Below are 20288 nucleotides of genomic sequence, written 5' to 3'. Positions count from 1 at the left end.
GTCAAAGTAGCAAGGAGGGTGTTTTAAATAAAAGACTTAAATGGAAAGAGATGGAGCTGCTAAAAACTTCTTTTTAAACATCTTTAAAAAGTAACCATCTGTGGCTAGTTGTTAATCTTGATAAATCTTTGGTGCCTACCACTTACTTTTGGAGCCATTCAACAATTTTACTCTTTGTTCGGAGGTGTGGCAAAGTATATTTCTCTTCTCCATCCTGGAAGTACTTGAGTGTTGGAAATCCTGATATATGAAACCTTTCTGCTACAGCTTTGTTGACAGTAGCATCTACTGCTGCCAGGACACCTGGTCTCTGCAATATAAAAAGGAATACCTGTAACTACAAATCACTGGTTTTGAAGCTTAAGAAGGAGACTAAGAATTCATAGGCCAGCCATTCAGAGCCCAGAATGGGTTTTACAAAGGAAGTGCAAAGCATACATAGAAAGGTGTACTTGAACCTTTCTATCACCACAAATAGCAGAACGGTTTAATCAGTTTTGTTAAGACAAATAATGTTTTTCCACTTTAAGGGTAAATCCTTACAGGAAAATTTCCATCCAATTTACTAAAGCATTATTGCTATATGTTGCAGAAAGGGAGAATAAAAGCTGTGAAACTATTAACTGGCCAATGTACATTTATTTCAAAAAACTTATATACCGCTTGATTGTTTAAAAAAGAATCATAAAAGGATAAAACAATAAAAAACATCAACACTTGCTGCACATGTGTAATGATGGGATGACCTAGCATGGCCCCGAGCCTTGAATGAAGATCATTTATCCACCAAGACTTTCCATTTGTAGCGCAAGCCTCCATGATGGTTTTTCCTGGGTTTGCAAAATTCTACCCACCTTTATGTCTCAAGTCCTTCAGCCATTAAACAGCAGGTGAGAACCGCTCCCCCTCCCCCAAATATAAAGATACTCCCAGAACATAGTTAACAAGTGCTCAAATTATGCAGTGAGGCCAGCTCTTGTTGCATGACCTATTAGTGCATGGTTTTAATTATACTAATGATAGCAGTCGTGCCTAACTCTTCTCTGCATTACTGGAATGAAGAATAAGTAAGCAGAAAATCAAGTCAAAGTCAGTAACACCTGTTTAAACAGAAGGGGAGAACACCCTTATTAGCTCACAAGTGCACAGCGTTAAATGCAAGCCAATGCTTTCATAGGTTTGTGTTATACATGAAATCTGTAATTAATAGTGGGGACAAAACATTTCTGTGCAGCTTTTGGGCTCAATCATGTTATGTACAATGCAAGGTTCTACGGCTGAATATATAAACACCCTGTGAATGTTTTGTTTGTGTTTAAAGACAGAATGTTCTTGCTAACAATTCTGGCAGAGCTCATGCATTACCGATGAGCTTCTACTTTGGAACCATCGCTTTTGCAGCCCCTTGGGAAGATGAGAACAGCTGAAATTCTTGCAGCAAGAAAGGAGAACAATTTTTATGATTTCATTTATTTATTAAGGATAATTTGGAAACAGGGTAAGAAGAGGGAATTAGCTTACATCACTGTCTGCGTGGAGCATCTCAGCGGCGTTCTCATATTCCGGCTTCATTTTCTTACAGTGCCCACACCCTGCCAGAAAAAAAAGTTTAACAGAACATTTTTCTTTACAAAGAAAATCGATCCACTACATGTTTCAGAAAAAAATCATAGAGCTGCCTACAACTAAGTTATCAAAAATCCATTTGCTCATGTAAAACATGTTGATAGTTTATGCCTTAATCTCATTTGTCTTCTGCTTTGCAGATTTTAGATTAGCATTTCAATGCTGCATTAAACTTCTGTTTAGTAGTAAGGGTTACAATACATAGGCTTAAAAAAACAACAAGCAGTTATTACAAGAAATTGCAAGTTATATTGCAAATTTAGGCAGAGATTATTAAAATGCAGTACTCATTTTGCTTACATTATTGACAGGTAATTCATAGAGCATTTTTCCTCAGCATACAATGCACTTTTTAGCAACATGGCCTCAGCAATCTCTCCAACGCCCCAATAAGGCAGGCCAATATTATCATATAGTTATTACAAGTAGGAATAAGGCTGAAACATAAGTGTGCTGGAGGGCACTCAATGAGTTCATGACTGCCGTGAAATTTGAAACAGGGATTTGCTGGTCCACAGCTCATTCTATTAAACACTACACCATTCCGGATTTAAGATTTAGAAACCAGTAACTGATACTAGAGTAGGCACTGTGATTAAGATACATCTCTACATCACTAAAGCTTATTGCTTTGAGATGCACTTGGGTGCACACTAGACGGCCAACTTTTAATCCTGGGAACTGTACATTAGTAGTGCCGTCCACTGGAGTGTGACAAGTTGTTGGCTATGGCTACCCTGTTACAGGTATAATTGGCCTCTTGCTTGCAGTCTGCTGGCTCAGAATGGATCCTTCATCTTGTCAGTCGAATTACCTTACACAAAAACTGGCTTTGCCTACAGGAAAAAATGATAGCACACGTTCTACTGCCTCCTAATAAATTATAAATTTCATTCTTATACACATACCTCACCTGACACACATATTGCAAGGGCCTTCAGTGATAAAAATAAAAATAAGTTCTGTGTTGGATGGGAGAGCAACATTATCATCCCAAGTGCTTCTTGGACCACATCAGTGATACATCAATAGCACTTCCAATGTCTACTTCCTTGGTCTGCCCCCCCCTTTTAATTGCAGTGGAGGGCACCCAATGTTGTGCTTCTGGGATCTGTTCATGCTTGTATTCAGCTTCACTTCGCTGTAACACAAAGTTTCATTTCGCCCATTATATACGTATCTGAAATTGGGTTTGGTCTGGCTCTTTAAAATATTGAGTAGCTGTAAAATGGAAAAAGTGCTATTCCCTCATACATATAAAGGCTACTAACCCCATCAGGGAGCAAATGGATCATACAAAAGGCTCATTTACACCCATGTAATTACATCCATGTAAGCATTTCCCACCACAATCCATGTTTTAACAGATGTGCTGGTCTCTGCACTGATCTATTGACGGTGATGATGCCCACAGGCCTAGTTAATGCACAGGAATGTTTGGGTGGGACTAACACTGATGATACAGAAGTTTATTAGATAAAGCGGTAGGAATCAGTTTCTTCCACACCACCCCCATCCACCACCAACACAGGTCCTGCCCTCAATTATAGACCCTGAGGAGGGTTAACAAGCTGAATAAAACATATCAGTGTACATTTAGGAATTTTAATCTTAAAAGATTTTCAATTTGTACCATATTTCTCCGCCTGTTTGACCACCAATTCCAAGAAAATGGGAACTAAAGTAAGCTGTTATAACTTACAATTCACTGGTTGCTAGATCACCAAGCAAAATTTTATTTTACGAAAGCTGTTTCTTTGAGCCAACCAATGACTTATGTATTAGATATGTGTGGCAAGTGAGCATTTATGGCTATGTGTGGCAAGACTGCACACCCAAGACTGGCTCAGTAATAAGTATAGTAAATGGATTTCACAGTTCATGGTTAAAATAATAATTCAGTACTCTCTTTGGGAAGGGACTGGCAAGTTATTGGTGGTTTAGAAAGGGCTGTAGCTCAATGGGTTGAACATCTGAAGGTCTTGTGTTCAATATCCAGCATCTCCAGGTACGTTTGTGAAAGTCTCCCGTCTAAAACCCTAGAGAGACACTGCCAGGGAGTACAGAGAAAACTGAGATTGGCCGACTCTCTATGGGGCAGCCTCTATGCAACATTACATATAAGCATTCTTGCCACAAAGGAAAGCACGTGGCGGAAAAAACTACATAAATCCAAGTGTCTAACACACTGAAAAGAGAAAACCGTGGACTCTGAAATGTGTCCCACAATTAGTAGAAGGGATGGGGATGATTTATTTGTCAGAAACTAATATTTCTGCCTCGTTGATGGAATCAGAAGTCTCCTTTATACAACAAGGCCAAGACCAAGGCTGCCTTTGGCTGACAGCAATAGCAGGGGACTGACCATCTGTTTCCAGGGCTTATATTGTAAGCAAACAGCTTACCAGTGTTCCAGAGCCTGAGGGCAGGTAATAAGCTTACAGTACTACAAGCTGGGGAAATACCCCATCAGCATAATTATTTTTATTTTATTTAAAAAATTTCTATCTCTGTCATCATAGGCAATCTCAGCAGAGAAAATACATGCCATTAAAAGCTACAGTTCATCTCCCACCTGGCGCAGTGCAGTCCACTCGGTGAAAGAAACCTGGAGAACAGCTGGTTCTGATCTTACCAATTTTCTCCGTATTCTCAAGTCAGGAAACTGAACAACTAGGACAAAATTTGTCATATATGCTACTGATTCTTTTCTATAAACAGGGGCACCCTACATTGTCTCTTTGACTGTACAAGCTAGCTAACTCTGATCCAACACAAAAAAAATTTCCTTCCAGTAGCACCTTAAAGACCAACTAAGTCAGTTCTTGGTATGAGCTTTCGTGTGCATGCACACTTCTTCAGATACTTCTTCAGATACTTCGTATCTGAAGAAGTGTGCATGCACACAAAAGCTCATACCAAGAACTGACTTAGTTGGTCTTTAAGGTGCTACTGGAAGGAATTTTTTTTGTTTTGACTATGGCAGACCAACACGGCTACCTATCTGTATCTGATCCAACAGACAATTTTGACTCCCCCAACCTTGTTAATATTTAACCCTATGCCTTTGTTCTGCATCTCTATGTCTAGGCTTTCCAGACTTTTGCCTACCCTTCCTCTCATGGGCTGAGATTCAGATCTCTATGCCTGCAAATAATTTGCCTGGTTGAATCCTGGATGTGCTTTTAGAATATGCAAATTAAATGTATTTCTAAATTGTGCAATTTATCCAGAGATTAAAATTAATATTTCATTTCTACATACTTTTTTAAAAAAAAAACAGCAAGAATTTACGCGATCACAACATTCACTACATATTATCACTGTGCGTAGAAGTCAGGAAGCAAAAGTGGGTGAGGATGCAAGAATCCTTAGTTCCTTGCATGATTAAATGAACAAGCAGACTGGGCTTCCCCATCAAGGTTGTAACAATGAACATAGCTACCATTGTTTCCCATGGTAGGCATAAAATTTACACTGGAAAACAGTTTTCAAGTAATAGCTTAACGTCACATTTCATTGCAATGAAGAAATGCAAACTGGCTTTGCTATGATTCGCATGCTATACAGCACAGCCCTTAAAATGTAAAAGCAAAGCATAACTTTTTATGTGGAGGAAACAGCTGCAGCTTAGATTATTATTATTTGGGAGCATAATCATCACCATCACTTGAAGGGTTCTGAAACAGAAATCCCTGCCCTACAGAACAGGTGCTATAGGAAGGCTCTGTCAATTCTAAAGTCAGAGGTTAGGTAGGAGTGAAATATGTTTGGTTGCCAGATGGCTGGTATTCTGTCATGCACCTAACCTTTGCTTCAAAGCTCAGCTAGGCATATTGTCAGCAAACATTTTTACAGAACTGATATCCCTTTAATGATTTTGGGGAAAGCCTAGTCAACAGAATATGTCATACCCTGTTAAAAAAAAATCAAACATAACTACTGAACTCTTCTGTACTAAAATAGAAAGATTCACAGGGCTGGACTTGAGATCTGTATTTGGGAACTCCACTGACATCAGTCACTTTATTATTCAATTTACACCCTATGGAAAACACACACTATTCTGGCTGGAAATTATTACATTATGAAATTTAAGTGTTTTTCTTGCATCAGGGATGGTAATAGGGATAATTGGTCCCAGTTGGGTGGGGAGACAGACTAGATAATCTTTCAATGTCTCATTTCTTCCTATAATTTTCTTATTTTTTCATGATGGGTGTTTATCCTCATGGGTGGAACAGGCAGATACACACAGCCGTGGTGAATGGAAATGATATTTTCTCATTAACAGGGAGCCCTAAGGCAAATCCACTCCCCTCATCATCCATTATTCCATGCATGCCTGCTAAAACCTTTCAATTCCCTTGCTACTGCATGTAAACTTAACTCCAGAAAGCATCAAATATCTGTTCAATGTTTGATTGTTCTTGAAAATGTTAAACACTGAATCCTCCCAAACTATGAGAGAGTCACACACAAAAAAAACACCTAATCCCAAAGTGGTGTACATCCTACCCAACTACTGCTTTATCCATCTCTATACAGTTATAGATTCCTTGCTATAAAGCTCCTCTTGCTTTTTTTTTTTTTAACAGAACTCTCCAAGCTGCCCTTAACTCAGATGCTGTATAATATGTTGCATGAGGCTTGCTTGGATTGTCCAAGTTTTTATAGCAAAACACCTTTGATGTGCATTATTGAAAGAGATGCCCTTTTGTGTTAAGTGAATATTGACATGACTGCAGTAAAAGCCAAAGACCAAGAAAGTGAAGTGACATATTCTGTCCCAGGAGGGGAAGAGAAAGGTCAAAAATCAAGTGCAAGGACACCTTCATGTCAGTTGCAACACACTAACATAATCAGTTCTTCCTCCCAGCTTGCCTGGAATATCTGAGAAAATATAAAATAACAGCATAACTGGGAATCAGGATTCCCAGAGTATTATTGGAATTAAATCCTTGTTCAGAGCTGACTGGAAACAAAGACAACCTGTCTCTTGGACAGGTATATATACACAATGCCACATTTAGCCTTTGTCTAGCAATGTTTGCAGTGGTTATATTTATTTATTATTTGCATTTATAAACCTGCACTGAACTGGCTCTTCCTGCAGGGCAACCTCAGTGTTTAACCACATCATTCTGCTGCAAGTGTATACCAGCCCTCAGATTTACAGGTCTGCAATGCTCTTTCACTTATCACTGGGCCACATATGCAAGAGAATGATGTGATGGGAAGGACTTTACCTGTTCAGTCTGCAGGTGCATAATCTTCCTCTCTCTTTAAAAGAGCAAGTGTGGTGTAGTGATTAAGAGCAGTAGTCTTGTAATCTGGTGAACTGGGTTCGTGTCTCTGCTCTTCCACATGCAGCTGCTGGGTGACCTTGGGCCAGTCACACTTCTCTGAAGTCTCTCAGCCCCACTCACCTCACAGTGTTTGTTGTGGGGGAGGAAGGGAAAGGAGATTGTTAGCCGCTTTGAGACTCCTGAACGGGAGTGACAAAGCGGGATATCAAATCCAAACTCCTCCTCCTCCTCCTCCTCCTCCTCCTCCTCTTCTTCTGCTTTATGTAGTTCTATCATCAGGGAATTTGTTACATGGGCGATTATTCAAAATTGGAATCACAACCTGGTTTTGAAGTGGTACAGTTCATTCCACCTCAATTTCTCCTGAATGGGCAGTTAAGCCTAAGGCTAGGTTCTGGGATACCCATGGTTGCATAGCAGTAATCAGCAACACATTCCATTGCCAAGTTTTGTGGAGCAAGCACTCTCAGTGGCTGCTCCTTAAGTTTGAGGCTGACTTCCCCTTGTCATCTGTCAAAGCCTGGAAGGCTTCCAGAGGAATGTACTTTAAAAAAAAAAAAGCCCACCTAAGCATTTTGCCATGGATCAGTTAAGTACAAAGTAAAAATAAATAAACAAACTAATTCTGTGAGCCACAAGAGGCCTAATGAAAGATCAATAAAATATAAATAAGATACAGACAATAATTCCTATAGGAAAGGACCAGCAATATGACGAAGGGACCACAGTTCAATCTGTAGAGCCCATTATTCATACGCTGAAGGTACCAAGTATAATCCTGTTAAAAGGCTCAATTAGCAGGTGGTGGGTAAGACTTCTGCAGAGCCAGAGACACAATATACATTACTGAGCTAGACAGACCAGCAGTCTGATCTGCTACAAGGCAGACCTGCATAAAGAGATGCCTATAGCTTTCATATGGACATTGGGCATGCTTTAAACAGGTTTACTTCCTTTTAAAAAGATATATAATACTGTGTGTGTGTGTGTGTGTGTGTGTGTGTGTGTGTGGTGTTGTAGCTGCTGCTGCTGGCATTCGTCTGTCTCAAGACAGAATGGAGTGCTCCTTCAGGGTTGAAGTCAAAAACCTGCGTTAGCAACATCGAAGTGTCCTCTCTGGGGCGCAAGTCTGGGCAGTTTGTATGGAGGTCTTGCGCTGATTCACGGATGTGATCCGAAGAAAAGCAGAGCAATATGTTTGGCACCAGCTTGGCTGCAGGAGTTGCCAGAAGGAGTTGTACAACTGCCTTAGGGACTCCATTCTGGAATCTGGATATGAGTAGGGTTTGCCTTTTCACCTCCCAAATAGATCCCGCAAGGTGGTGGAGGTTTAGGATCAGAATTTTCCATCTCCTAGATGGGTTACCTTCCCACATTGATGAACCCCATCTGCTCCTCACTTTCTCTACAGCATGTGCTGTCTTCTTGGCTCTTGGACCCACTATTGGTCTCCTGTGCTCAATCTACCAAAGCCTGATTTTGCATGCAGGTTATCTATTTGTATCTATCTGGATAATATTGAGAAATATATTTTAATATTTACTTTTTAAAAATGTGTGGCTATTGAACTAAAGTACAAAGTATGCCAACAGCGATTAATGGTTGAAATTAGGACTGAAACCATTAAACTTTATGTACTAGAAAACTGTTTTTCTTCATCTGTCTATCAGCTCTTACTATTCTATATGTAGCATTTTCCGATTGTAGAATAGCTAGTCACGTTGCTAGTTGTCACATGTACTTGCCACATATACGTCTCTCACATTGAGCGATTATGGATTAAAAAGTATGTTCACAGACTCCTCATTTTTGGCATTGCCTCATCCAGGCTATGGCCTGAAGCTAGAAGAATGACACAGACAGGAAATACAGATCACCATCAGTCTCAAAGCAGATGGGAGAAGACAGTATCTCTGACTTCTGTACCCTAGCAACACACTGACTTATGAATGTAGAATCCCAAAACACTGATTATTAAGTTTGTTCTATTGACAAGCTACTTGGAAATCGTTAGCATTCATTAGCTTGCTTCCACGTTCTTTGATGGCTGCATGCCACAAATATTTCTGTTAATGGAATGAGAACACTGGTTTAAAATGTGCAATAACCATTTCTCCTGGTCTTACCAAACAGGGAGGAAGGATGTACAGAGTTAAAATGGGTATGGGAGTGGGGCACAAGGCCTCCAATTATATTCCCCACACAAGTACTAGGCCATGTCCATTGTTCAATATTCTTGTTAAGTATTCCCTACATTTGAGGATCATTCAGCAATGTTTTTGGAATCCAGAGAGAAAGGAGTGCATGCTTGTTTCAGGCAAATGCACTTCAGGTTCTTATTGCTCAAGGACTAGCTAGGGGAGAGTAATGGGTAGCTCTACAGGCAATGCAGCCTTTGAACACTGTAAGACTTTTTGAGCCTGATACTTAACAGCTCATACATTTGTATGCATTTCTACAAAATTAAGAGGACTGAACAGTTACATGTTTAACAAACTGAAGCCAAAGAGTAAGCTCCAAATATGGGTTTGTACTTTTTTAAAAAAAGATGCTAACCACGTGACTGCACAAAGAGATCTGTGCAGCTTGAGAGTTGTGTGTTAATGGGAATGTACTGAAGATTTTTTTCAGCCTCTCTCCTTGGTAGAATGAGAGGTTTCCATGGGGATTAGGTCCCCAAAGGGAATTTAAACAGGTTTGAGTATTCCTGAACTATACATTCCAAGCAAAGTAAGTTAGCAACGCACACCTGGCAGCTGTACAAATTACCTGAGTGCTCCTTAAGACCAGGTTCTTTAAAATTCGGTGGGAGAGGGGCTGTAACCATGTTCTAATCTGCAGGAAAACTAAGCACATCAATAGCCTACCCTGTACACATCTTACCACCGGTATGTGCCTACTTTAACACATAAACATAAGGAAGGATGTGCTGCCTAAAACAAGGGGCAGTGTTGGATGGTCAGGGCCAGTGGACTGGGAGGTCAGTTTCTTTACAGATCAGTTTCTTTACAGATTACTTGAAACTTAAGCAGCGGTCAAGCATTAGCTTTTTTTTGCATTACACTGTTGACTCGTATAAGGGAGGGATTTGTTAATCAACTAATTCGACACGAGAATGCAGAAAGGGGAGGTATGAGGAAATCGGGAGAGTAAGGAATATGAAATTAAGAGTTTGAAATTATACGTGTTGTATGTTCTTTATTGTTTTGTTTTCTTTGTTATGGATGGAAAATTGAATAAAAATTATTTTGGGAAAAAAAATACACTGTTGACTCGTGTTAAACTTGTGGTCCACTAAGACCCCTAGTTTTTTTTCATATGTACTACTGGCAACCCAGCAATTCACACATTAGTTCACATTCACATACTACTTGACATAATCCAAATTATTGCATGCTGTAGTGAAAACAGGGGCAAACACCAGCACAAAATCCATGATGCACACTGATGAATATGACCTGAAGAAAATTCCTTCTCACAAAACAGGAAGCACAATCCTTATCTTGCGAGTTCTCTTTGCTCTCTGACTAATTTATAGCTATAGCAATCTCGAATATAAACTTCTCAAGAATCTTCATTTTAAGATGGACCATGAAAGACAGAGGGTATCTTATACGGTCACACATAACATTAGAGAAGAAAAATGTGCAGAGTCTTAGGAGCTCAGATAAACCATTAAAACTATACTCTCTTTTCTATCCCATATTCCCACCAATGTTTTTAAAGAGCACAACCAAATTCTGTCATATTAGGAATACAGATAGAGAGAAAAAAGTGAACCTCCAGTTTACAAAGCATTGTTACTGTCCAGTTGGGTTTCTTGTTTCTTCACTTGAATGATCCCAACTGTGTCACCAGATTAAAAACTATATTTTCACCTATCCTCCAATTTCATTTGAGTGTATTTCTACAAATGTTCTATACAGGCTGTTGCTGTTTGCTGATCCATTCCTCATATTTGTGCCAGAAACCCTTCCTGCTTTCTCTGTCTCATGCTATGCTCATTACACTCTATGAATACAGCTCTGGCCAAGGTACAATTTTGCACTGCAACAATGAACGCTAGTAAAGCCTTAACGAAAACAAAAAGATACAATTCCTTCACACTTACAAAACATCATAAACCATAACAACTATTTCTTTGATGCGTTTAACCTTCTATATTTCAGACTGCCTGGAAATAGCTAGCAATTTCACAATACACCCCACTGGGATTAAAATAAAGTGTACTGAAATGCCAGAGACATTAAACATTTGGATGCACAGGGAAAGCATCCGAAAGTCAGGAAAGAAACAGTCTTCCTACCAAAGTTGTTCTTCACATGCGTATGCTTTAAATGCAATGTACAGTAAGCACAAATATCACGTTGGACGTCACATATGACAGAATCTGACCAAAGATTTGCTGGGGAGATGCTGCTTAATGGAAGAGCCAGTTCACTATGATGCAAGACACTGTCTAAGGTTTTATGAATGGAAATAACCATAGCCGTATTTCAAATTAATTGGTATTACACACCAGGCAGGAGAGGAAATTCATTTTCAAAAGGTATAAACATATAGCTGCTTTAATGACACAAAATAGTTTTATTGGTACATCAGTCATTAGAAGCACCTAGGTAAAGGCAATAAAATTGAGCTGCAAGTTTCCTCCAGCCTTGCAATGTACAAATGTTGGTTCCCGCAAATGGAGGCCCCCATTTCCAAATTCCGGAGGTAAATGCACACTGATGATTAATTAGTAGAATTTTTCTTCAATTAGCTGTTAACTGGCCTGTTGGGAAGGGTCTATGGGATAATGGAAAGCTTTTTCTTCTTAAGATCTTTGCATTTCCCTTTCTTCTGGGTGAAGACTGCTACAACAGAACATGGGCTAATGAGAACAGTGGAGCATGTGTATTACTGAGTCAAATATTATATTTAAAAATAGACTTAACAAATGGTACTACTGCACAAAGTGTGCTTGGTTCAAAGCAAGATATGAGGGTAATCAGCCAAAACAGGGATAAAGGAAGCCAGAATCACTATCAACAAACTAACTGACTAGGGCAAAACTTCTACTGTCTGAGAACCCCCAAGGTAATTTAATTTGACCCAACCTGATGGTAGATCTATATTACACAGATTGAGACAAATTTCATGTTATTCTTCTACACTAACAATGCAAAGATATGCCAATGTGATGAGTGAGTGATGGGCAGGCTAATCTGACTTAACTGCCTGTGTATTTCACTATCCAGTTGTGATCTAAGCATGTGGTTTTTGAGTACACATGACATGAAATCAGCCAAAATACAACCATGTATTGATTCCATCTGAGGCCTGTGGGCGAAGTGGTTTAAAATGTTAAATATAACTATAAAATGGTATTACAGTTTTATACAGGATAAAACAAGGCTCTGGGGATCATGCGGAACTGGAGCAGGAACTTATAGAAAAAGGAAAAGCTGAAGGCTCTTAAATTCCATAAAGTATTGGCAATGGAATGGCAGGGGAAGGAATAGTGGAATATACAATTTACTAAGCATCGCTTCTGATCTGCAACTGCCTGTTCATGTCATGCACTGAAATATTTTAAGACTTGGTTTTTTCTTTCCTAGTGAGAATTTAGAGACAAACAACGAAAACCTCAGCAGATGAAAAAGGGTGTTGCTGGCATTATGGGTGGAAAAAAGCAGCTATGCAAATGAAACATGTCCGGGAACATGACTGAAAGAAGATCAGGTAGCATTTCTGTCTTCAGCTGATCCAGATATAATATTAACCAATTCTAAGGAATTGGTTCCTTGACAAGTATTCCTTGACTGTTGAGTCAGCATGGTAGTTAATTTGGGGAAAACATAACAAAATGTTAATGAAGGCAGAGATCTAAATTAGCACATGCAATCCATCTCCCTAATGCCATATGGTGCAGGTCATGCTGTGGACTACTCTTCCGACAGCCTTTGTTCATTATTCCCTTTTGAGTAATGAGTTTGGCAGGGGAGCCTATGTGAGAAATAAACACAAACATCTCAACAGCCCCAACCTTTTATACCACACCTTCATGTGTAGATAGGTAAGACCTTATGGATTCTGTTTTCCACACTGGGGCAAAAGATGCAGCAGTCCCTACCATATCTAAAAATAGTCACAGAAAGATGCAGAACCCAACACTAATGATTATATCATCACCACATTTCGTATTAGAAATACAATTCTTTTGCTCGAAAAATGTAGCCCAAAGATAGCACTACACAAAAATAGTTTAAAATTCCATGTATATTCGGAACATAATTCTTCCTTTACAGAATCAGTCAGAATGTGGGATTCTGGTCAGAAACTTGCATTGCCAGCACAACAGGGGGCAGAAATGTAATGATAAGCAATGCCCTCTCCCCCAATCTCTTTTCAAGAGACTCCCTAACAGATCTAACAATTGAGGTGTGTGAATTACCACTGTACACACAGGTGTGGGTGGCTTTTGTGGCATTAATGAGCATTAACTGATCATACATCCACACTCCTTATCTACAAAGAATGCATATTTTAAAGGGAATGAGGACACTTAGTTACTTTTGACTGCAGTCTGGAATGAGTGATTAGCAAAACAAACAAAAATATATTTGCATGTGCTGCAAAATGATGACATGAAAGCATTTGATCCAGTTTAAATACATTTCTGAATGATGAAATTGATGATTTTAGAAACTGATGCATTATGGAAAGGACACAAGAAAGGAAGGTTCTGGGCTGAGTATTTAAGAAAATACTAGGCACATTCTGTACTAACAGTGCCTTGTTCACACAGCTTATTCTTCAGTTCAACTATGCATGCAGGCCAAATAGTCTAGATCATGGCTACTGCACTTTGGTTTTTGCTGAAGAACTTATAAAGCTGCTTTAGATCAAGTCAGACCATTGGTCTTCTAACCCAGTGCTATCTACTCTGACCTTTAGCAGCTTCCCATGAATTCAAGCAAACGTGTTTCCTAGTTGAACTAGAGATCCTTTTAGGGGGAAATGGCAGAGACTGAACCTCAGACTGTAGAATACTCACTAAACAACAGCACATCCCTCATTTATATCCAAGTATCATAATTTGCTGAACCTAAAATATTTTGTACTCAACAGGTCCACATCCTCAAGCCATACCACCTGCAATTGATCTAACAAAACAGGACTAGACCTCTTGAGATTCACCTTTTCTAATAGGAGATCATCCTCTGAGTCCCTTCTTCATGTGCCTCCTCCATAAGAGGTCTAGAGGGTGGCAGCCATGAGAACAGGCCTTTTCTGCAGTGGCTCCCTGCTTGTGGAATGCTCTCCTCAGAGATGTTTGGCTGGCACCTTCACTATACACCTTTAAACAGGTCTTTGGCTGATGGACATTGATGCCCTTTTAAATGTGGGTGGGGGGAATTATTGCTTTGCTTTTGTTTTTACTTTTATTATGTATTTTTTAATATATTGTAATTTTATGTTGTGAACCACCCTGCGATCTATGGGTATAGGGTGGCATAAAAATAGAAGAGGAGGAGGAGGAGGAGCAGGAGGAGTCAAGGTCCTGGTGGATATAAGCAATTTATGAACAAGCAGGCCACCATCAGTTCCATCCTGCTCTTAGGTTCAGGCTGTACTAGTTAGAAACGCACCTCCACATGTGAATCAAATGGACGACGGAGAGCTTACTGAAAAGTGACCTGGTGTTCAGCTGCAGCATCAACAGGCCAGAAGGCTGACTGATAGCACAACTCTAATTCTTCTGGGTAGACAAGGGGCTAGCATGCAAAACATCCACAAACTGCCTGTGTTGCATCCCCTTCATCTGACTTGCCCCTCCTCTCTTACCTCAAGCTTTCCCCAAGTGATATTATTCCAGGCACATGCCATCAGTTTCTCTCTATAGGTCACCTCAGAGAAAATGTAAAGTTCCCAGGTGAGGCACATCTCAGCTGGGAAAGGTATGGCCCCCCTGTCCCAGGCATTTGAACTCAGGTAGGCTTGTCAATCAGCTAGCAGAGGTGAAGCAGGTTTCTCTGCTGGCCTGTCGTGGGAAAGGGCCAGCATCTTCATGACCAGGGAGTGCAAGCAGCTGTTGAGCAGAGCTGTCTGGATCAGCACTTAAAAATGGAAGTTGCTTCAATAATTTAAAATGGGGAATGTGGTGCACTGTCCAAAGTAATAATGCAATATGCCCAAGGTATCATGCACAATATTCAGTGTCATATAATCAATAATATCACGAAGGAAGCATGGAAGCATGGAGACATTTACACTCCACAGAATTAAATCTTCAGGTGCCCACAACTCTAGTAAAAAAAAGTGACACTGATGTTCTCATTCTTCATCCAGCATAGCTGCTTGGTCCTTAAAGCACTCTGTCTATCCAGACCTAATACTTCCACTGCTTTAGGTTATATGACTCTTAGAAGTTATGGATTAAGGGAGATAATAAACCATTTTTATCACCCTCATAGATTTGATTAGGTAACCCATCAAGTTTTACTGCATAACTCAGTTGTTCGGATTTTTATTATGTTCATACCTTATTTACATGATCTTTTGCTATAAAAGTGCATTGATTTTTTTTCCCCAGATGACAATCCTCACCTAAGTCTTTCAAGAGTTGAAGTAGGCAAGGGCACTGCCTTATAGTCCAAGTGATTACTTATACACTATGGGGAGGATGTTGCTGCTGGTGAGCTGTGAACAACACTTGTACAAAAAAGTGTGAAACACTGGGTTGGAGTCAGAGTTACAATGCAATCCTAACCATGTCTGCTCAGGAGTAAGTCCTACTAAATTCAGTGGGGTTTACTCCCAGGTAAACGAGGCTAGGATTGCAGGCTCCCACTCATACAAGTGGCCCTACACCAAATATGATTAAGTCTGGAACCAATCCATTTTGTTGGAACTAGTTTCTCAAACTATACCTCTGGGACTGATCCATAAAAAGTATACTAGACTTTAGTTGAGGTTTTTCTTGTGAAATGAATTGCAAAACAGTTCTAACCTTTCCACCTATATGAAAGTACTTTAAAAATCAGATTATCTCAGAACCCATAAATCCTCAGACTTGGAGCTTCCTTGAGCAACTTCAAGGTTGTTAGACATACACAAAGTTGTTTGCTCTGAGCCTATATTTAAGTCTTTACTGTACGTGACTGGTGAAAAGGGACCTAAGTTACTGGGATCAAAGGACTATGGGCCAGATCCAGTAATATTTTTTTTTTGTAATTACAGGTAATTACAGATGATGGAAGAATGGGCTGTAGATGGACAATCCACATCACAATTGAGTTTGTATTAACATTTCTACAATTTACTCTTGCCTGAGGGGTTACAATTCTGCTGAAAATATGCAAAATGTGCTCAATTGCAGTATGCTGAATTATTTGCAAAATACAAAGCTTATTACATATTTCTTTTAACAAGATAGACAAGAGGGAACACATTTGCCAAAAATGATATTACTACCGGGCCCCCCTTGCCCATGCTAACTAGCTATCTTATATAGCTGTTGTTTTTAGTTTGTGACTGTTACTGTGGTAGAAAAATGCCTTTGTGCCTTTGCTCTGTGATTCAGTCTTTAATTAAGCTTTGGCATTTGCTCGCTTCGAGTATTTCACTTAGCAACCTTGGTGCTCTCTTTCAAACAAGAGTACTTGCAAATGGAATGCCTTGTGTTAACCAACCCACTGTGTAACCATCATTCCTATGCATTAAAACAACAACAACAAAGAGAAACTTGTATTATTTTAATCTAGAAGAACCTGGCGCAGTTGAATTTTGCATGAGAGCCTAAGTGCATTAAAATAACCTTTTCAGGTTATGAACTAAGTAAGAATGCTTCCTCTGTATAACTATGTGGACTTGATCATTATCTGATTAGTCCAGACAATGGGCAATATCCAATTAACTAGTTCTGTCAGGATTTCCACTTGCGCAACTCTGCCCAATTTCTGCTTCCTTTAGACCTCCCTTCCCACCCTGGTGACAGAGGAGAGGCCTGACCAGAGAAAAAAAGAGGCATATCACATAAAAAGGGCCACACATCCTGAGGTAAAGCTGGAATAGAATCCTGTCTAAAATCCTGCAGAGCCACTGCCATTCCTTCTAGAAAATACAGGGTTAGATGGAATAATGGTAGGAATTGGTTTAAGGCAGCTTCCTACATCCCTGAAACAATGGAGAAATCCAGGACACAGCAGTGTGTCAGCAAGAGAAAGCCCAGGAAAAGGAAGCAGCAAAGGCAGGACTATCTAATGCCACCTACAGTGGTACCTCAGGTTACATACGCTTCAGGTTACAGACACTTCAGGTTACAGACTCTGCTAACCCAGAAATCGTGCTTCAGGTTAAGAACTTTGCTTCAGGATGAGAACAGAAATTGTGCTTCGGTGGTGCGGCGGCAGCAGGAGGCCCCATTAGCTAAAGTGGTGCTTCAGGTTAAGAACAGTTTCAGGTTAAGAACGGACCTCCGGAACGAATTAAGTACTTAACCTGAGGTACCATTGTTTAAGTTCTGGGAACTAATAGGTCTTTGCTGGGCTATTTTTTGTTGCGTCCATTGTTGTTGTTGTCTTCAGATCTGATTGACATTCAGCTTCTTAACTTTGCTATTACAGGGAATGGCAAATAAAATACTGACAGATCTTTGAAAATGTCTGCAATAACTACAGAACATATAAGGCTTTGACTCAAGCCTGAAATATATTATCACTAGATTATTAGTATGGCATTTATATTTGCAACAGGTATACATAGTATGTCTGGTACAGAAGCTCAGCACCTAGATAAATGTACATTCAATGCCATCCAGTAAGCCCACAGCTCAAAATCTTTTCAACTTGCTGATGGGAACCCTGCCAACTTCATTAATGCTCCTGCTGGTGGAAATACATGGGGGGTTGAGCTCCACATAGCTTATGCAGGATGAACAGCACACTGACAAACCTCTTGTGGACCAGCCACTAGATGGGGAGAAAGGCACACTTGATTTCCACAACTTAAAATGCATCCCTTTATTATTTCACTAAATGAATTGTTTGCATTTAAGAACAGATTATGTACTCACATGCTCTGTTGCTAACTACCTTCCTACCCACAATTTCATCACAGGATGTATAAAGGGGCTTAAAGGTCACCTCTTCTCCCTGTGACACCTATCCTCTTACATACGTGTGGCAGGCGTGGGAAGCATGTGGAGAAATGTAATAATGAAGGCCTGATTTGTGGCAGAGTGTAGGGTTGAAAGCAACCCTGTGGCCTTTGTATGGCTGGTTTGTCCAATATGCTGGGCACCATGGAAATTACTGGGCCTGATCTACCCAAAAGGCTTTGCAGCTCTTTGAGTTATCACCCTGTGTAAGATGGACCCTGGATGCCTCCATACCTACAATGCCCTTCCCAGTATGTTATGACTTGTTTTCTTTTTTGAATGATACTGTATTGTGTGCGTGCAAGCAGAGCCACCTTTCCCATTGGTCTTAGCAGTTCATTGCGTCAGGGCGCCGGCCTCTCAGGGGCGCCCTAGCGAGGCTGCTAGCTTTGCTGGCAGCCTCCCCTTTCCCTGCACGCACGCCAGCTGCGCCCCGCCAACTATATGGCTGGCGGGTGTGCAGCTTCCCTCCCAAGCCTCTGCATTTGCTAAAGATGGCCCTGCTCCCAGTTGTTGTCCTCCTCCTGCTTCCTGGCAAAAGGCAAAAGGCATGCAGCCTTCCTGGGCTGCCTTCTTGGGCACCCCAATACTGGAGAGCATGTCCGCCAGCACGTTTTCCTGCTTGATCGCCACCACCACGCTGGGGATCGGGACCGTGGGGGAGGCAGAGGACATTTTCCACCGCCCCCTCACTTGGAATTGGGGGGGGGGGCACTGGAGGGATCTTTGCACCATGGCGCCGGATATGCTTAAGACAGCCCTGTGTGCAAGTGAAGACAAGCACATGTTACTCTTGCATTGTGTTTGTTATCAGATATTCTGAGTTGAGGTGTGTGTGTTAAACTACCTCCTATGGAACCTACATCCCATGTACAAGGCTCTAGCCTGATGAGTCAAAGCCCATCAGACTCTTGCCATATCTACCAAAATTCAAGTGGTTCCATCTCTGACTTGTCAAACACTCACCAGGTCCTACCCCTAGCAATCAAAACCCACCAGTTATTCACCCTAGCTTAATCTACTTGCCATGAAAAATTTAATAATACATTAGTGATTTTTAAAAAGTAAAGAACTGTTTAGGGTGGAAACAGTACACATACAACAAGCCCATACAGAACTTGATGTTTATTTGCCCACCTCTCAGGTAAGAATGCTATAAGGTTTTTCAGTCTGTCCCTACAATACAGGTAAGTAAATAGCAGCAGCACATGAAAGAAGAAGCAAAGCTCAAAAGGCAAGGTGCATAATAGTCGCAAGGCATGTCAGTTGAAGGCTTGAATTGGGCTTAGAGTGAGCCAGAACCAATTATCAATGCTGAAACACATCAGTGGAATATGTAGCAAAGAGCTTCTGAGTATGTGCAAAGAGTATCTCCAGCTGGAGCTGGAGTCCAATAACGCCTGATGGACCAAAGGTCCCCCCCAGGTTGTGAATGATCATAATCCACCCTCACACTCTAGGATCGGAGGATAAGGGTTATCAGGTCTATGCTCTGGCATTCTTTACAAGTTAACCAGTGGGGGTTAAGCAGGCACATATGAACCAAGACATTTCTGTGCCTAAGGTGGGGGAGAGAATCAATGATTGATTTTTTTTTTTACCCCTGTGGGGGTAAAAATCAGTCACAGAATGAATTGATTTGTCAAACTGAAAGAGAAGGGTGGCAGTGGTGGAGAGAAGAGCCCAAGCAGTTCAATTTGAATCCCCTTAGCACTGCTTCCCATTTTCACACAGCAATTGCGGCAAATTGCATTGTCCATAGCTATGCTGAGGAGAGACAATTTCATATGGGAATTTATGTTATGTTATCTAAACAACCAATATTCAAAGAAGCTTGCGAATGCTAAAATGTCCCACCGCATGCTATGCTTGAGAGCTGTGAAGTGCAGTTTATGTAACCAGATCTAAGCAAGAAATTCTTTTGTGTAAATGCAGATGCACCTTGGGAACGCCTGCTGACAAGCAGTTAATAGATCTGGATATGCACCCGTGATTTACCTCAGGGCAAGATATTCCATCTTTTCTCTACAGGATAACATCTCACACATGTTTTAAGCTTTCCCCACTGAAGTGAAACATTTCCAAGGCATTTTAAAAAGATCACTACTATTTATAGACTCTCAGATAGTAGATTTGACACACGCTTGTTTTTCCTTGGTAAAAATGAGGAAGTGCTCCTGGACATGGATTTAGAGAGAGTAGAGATCCAT

General features: G+C 40.5%; 1 protein-coding gene across 3 annotated transcripts in view; it reads right to left on the bottom strand.

Annotated features, from left to right (window-relative positions):
- PDIA5 (protein disulfide isomerase family A member 5) overlaps positions 1-20288 on the bottom strand; it is a 142265-nt gene that overhangs the window by 38071 nt on the left and 83906 nt on the right. For all 3 annotated transcript variants that reach the window (XM_083744371.1, XM_083744370.1, XM_083744372.1), the window contains exons 12-13: positions 1522-1592; positions 147-310 (exon numbers count right to left, since the gene is read on the bottom strand). In XM_083744371.1, coding sequence (XP_083600497.1) covers positions 147-310; positions 1522-1592 — 235 coding nt within the window. The remainder of the gene's footprint in view (positions 1-146; positions 311-1521; positions 1593-20288) is intronic.

This window comes from Podarcis gaigeae (assembly GCF_964106915.1).
Source record: "Podarcis gaigeae genome assembly, chromosome: 1".
Lineage (NCBI taxonomy): Eukaryota > Metazoa > Chordata > Lepidosauria > Squamata > Lacertidae > Podarcis > Podarcis gaigeae.
This window is presented reverse-complemented; position numbering and strand designations above follow the sequence as displayed.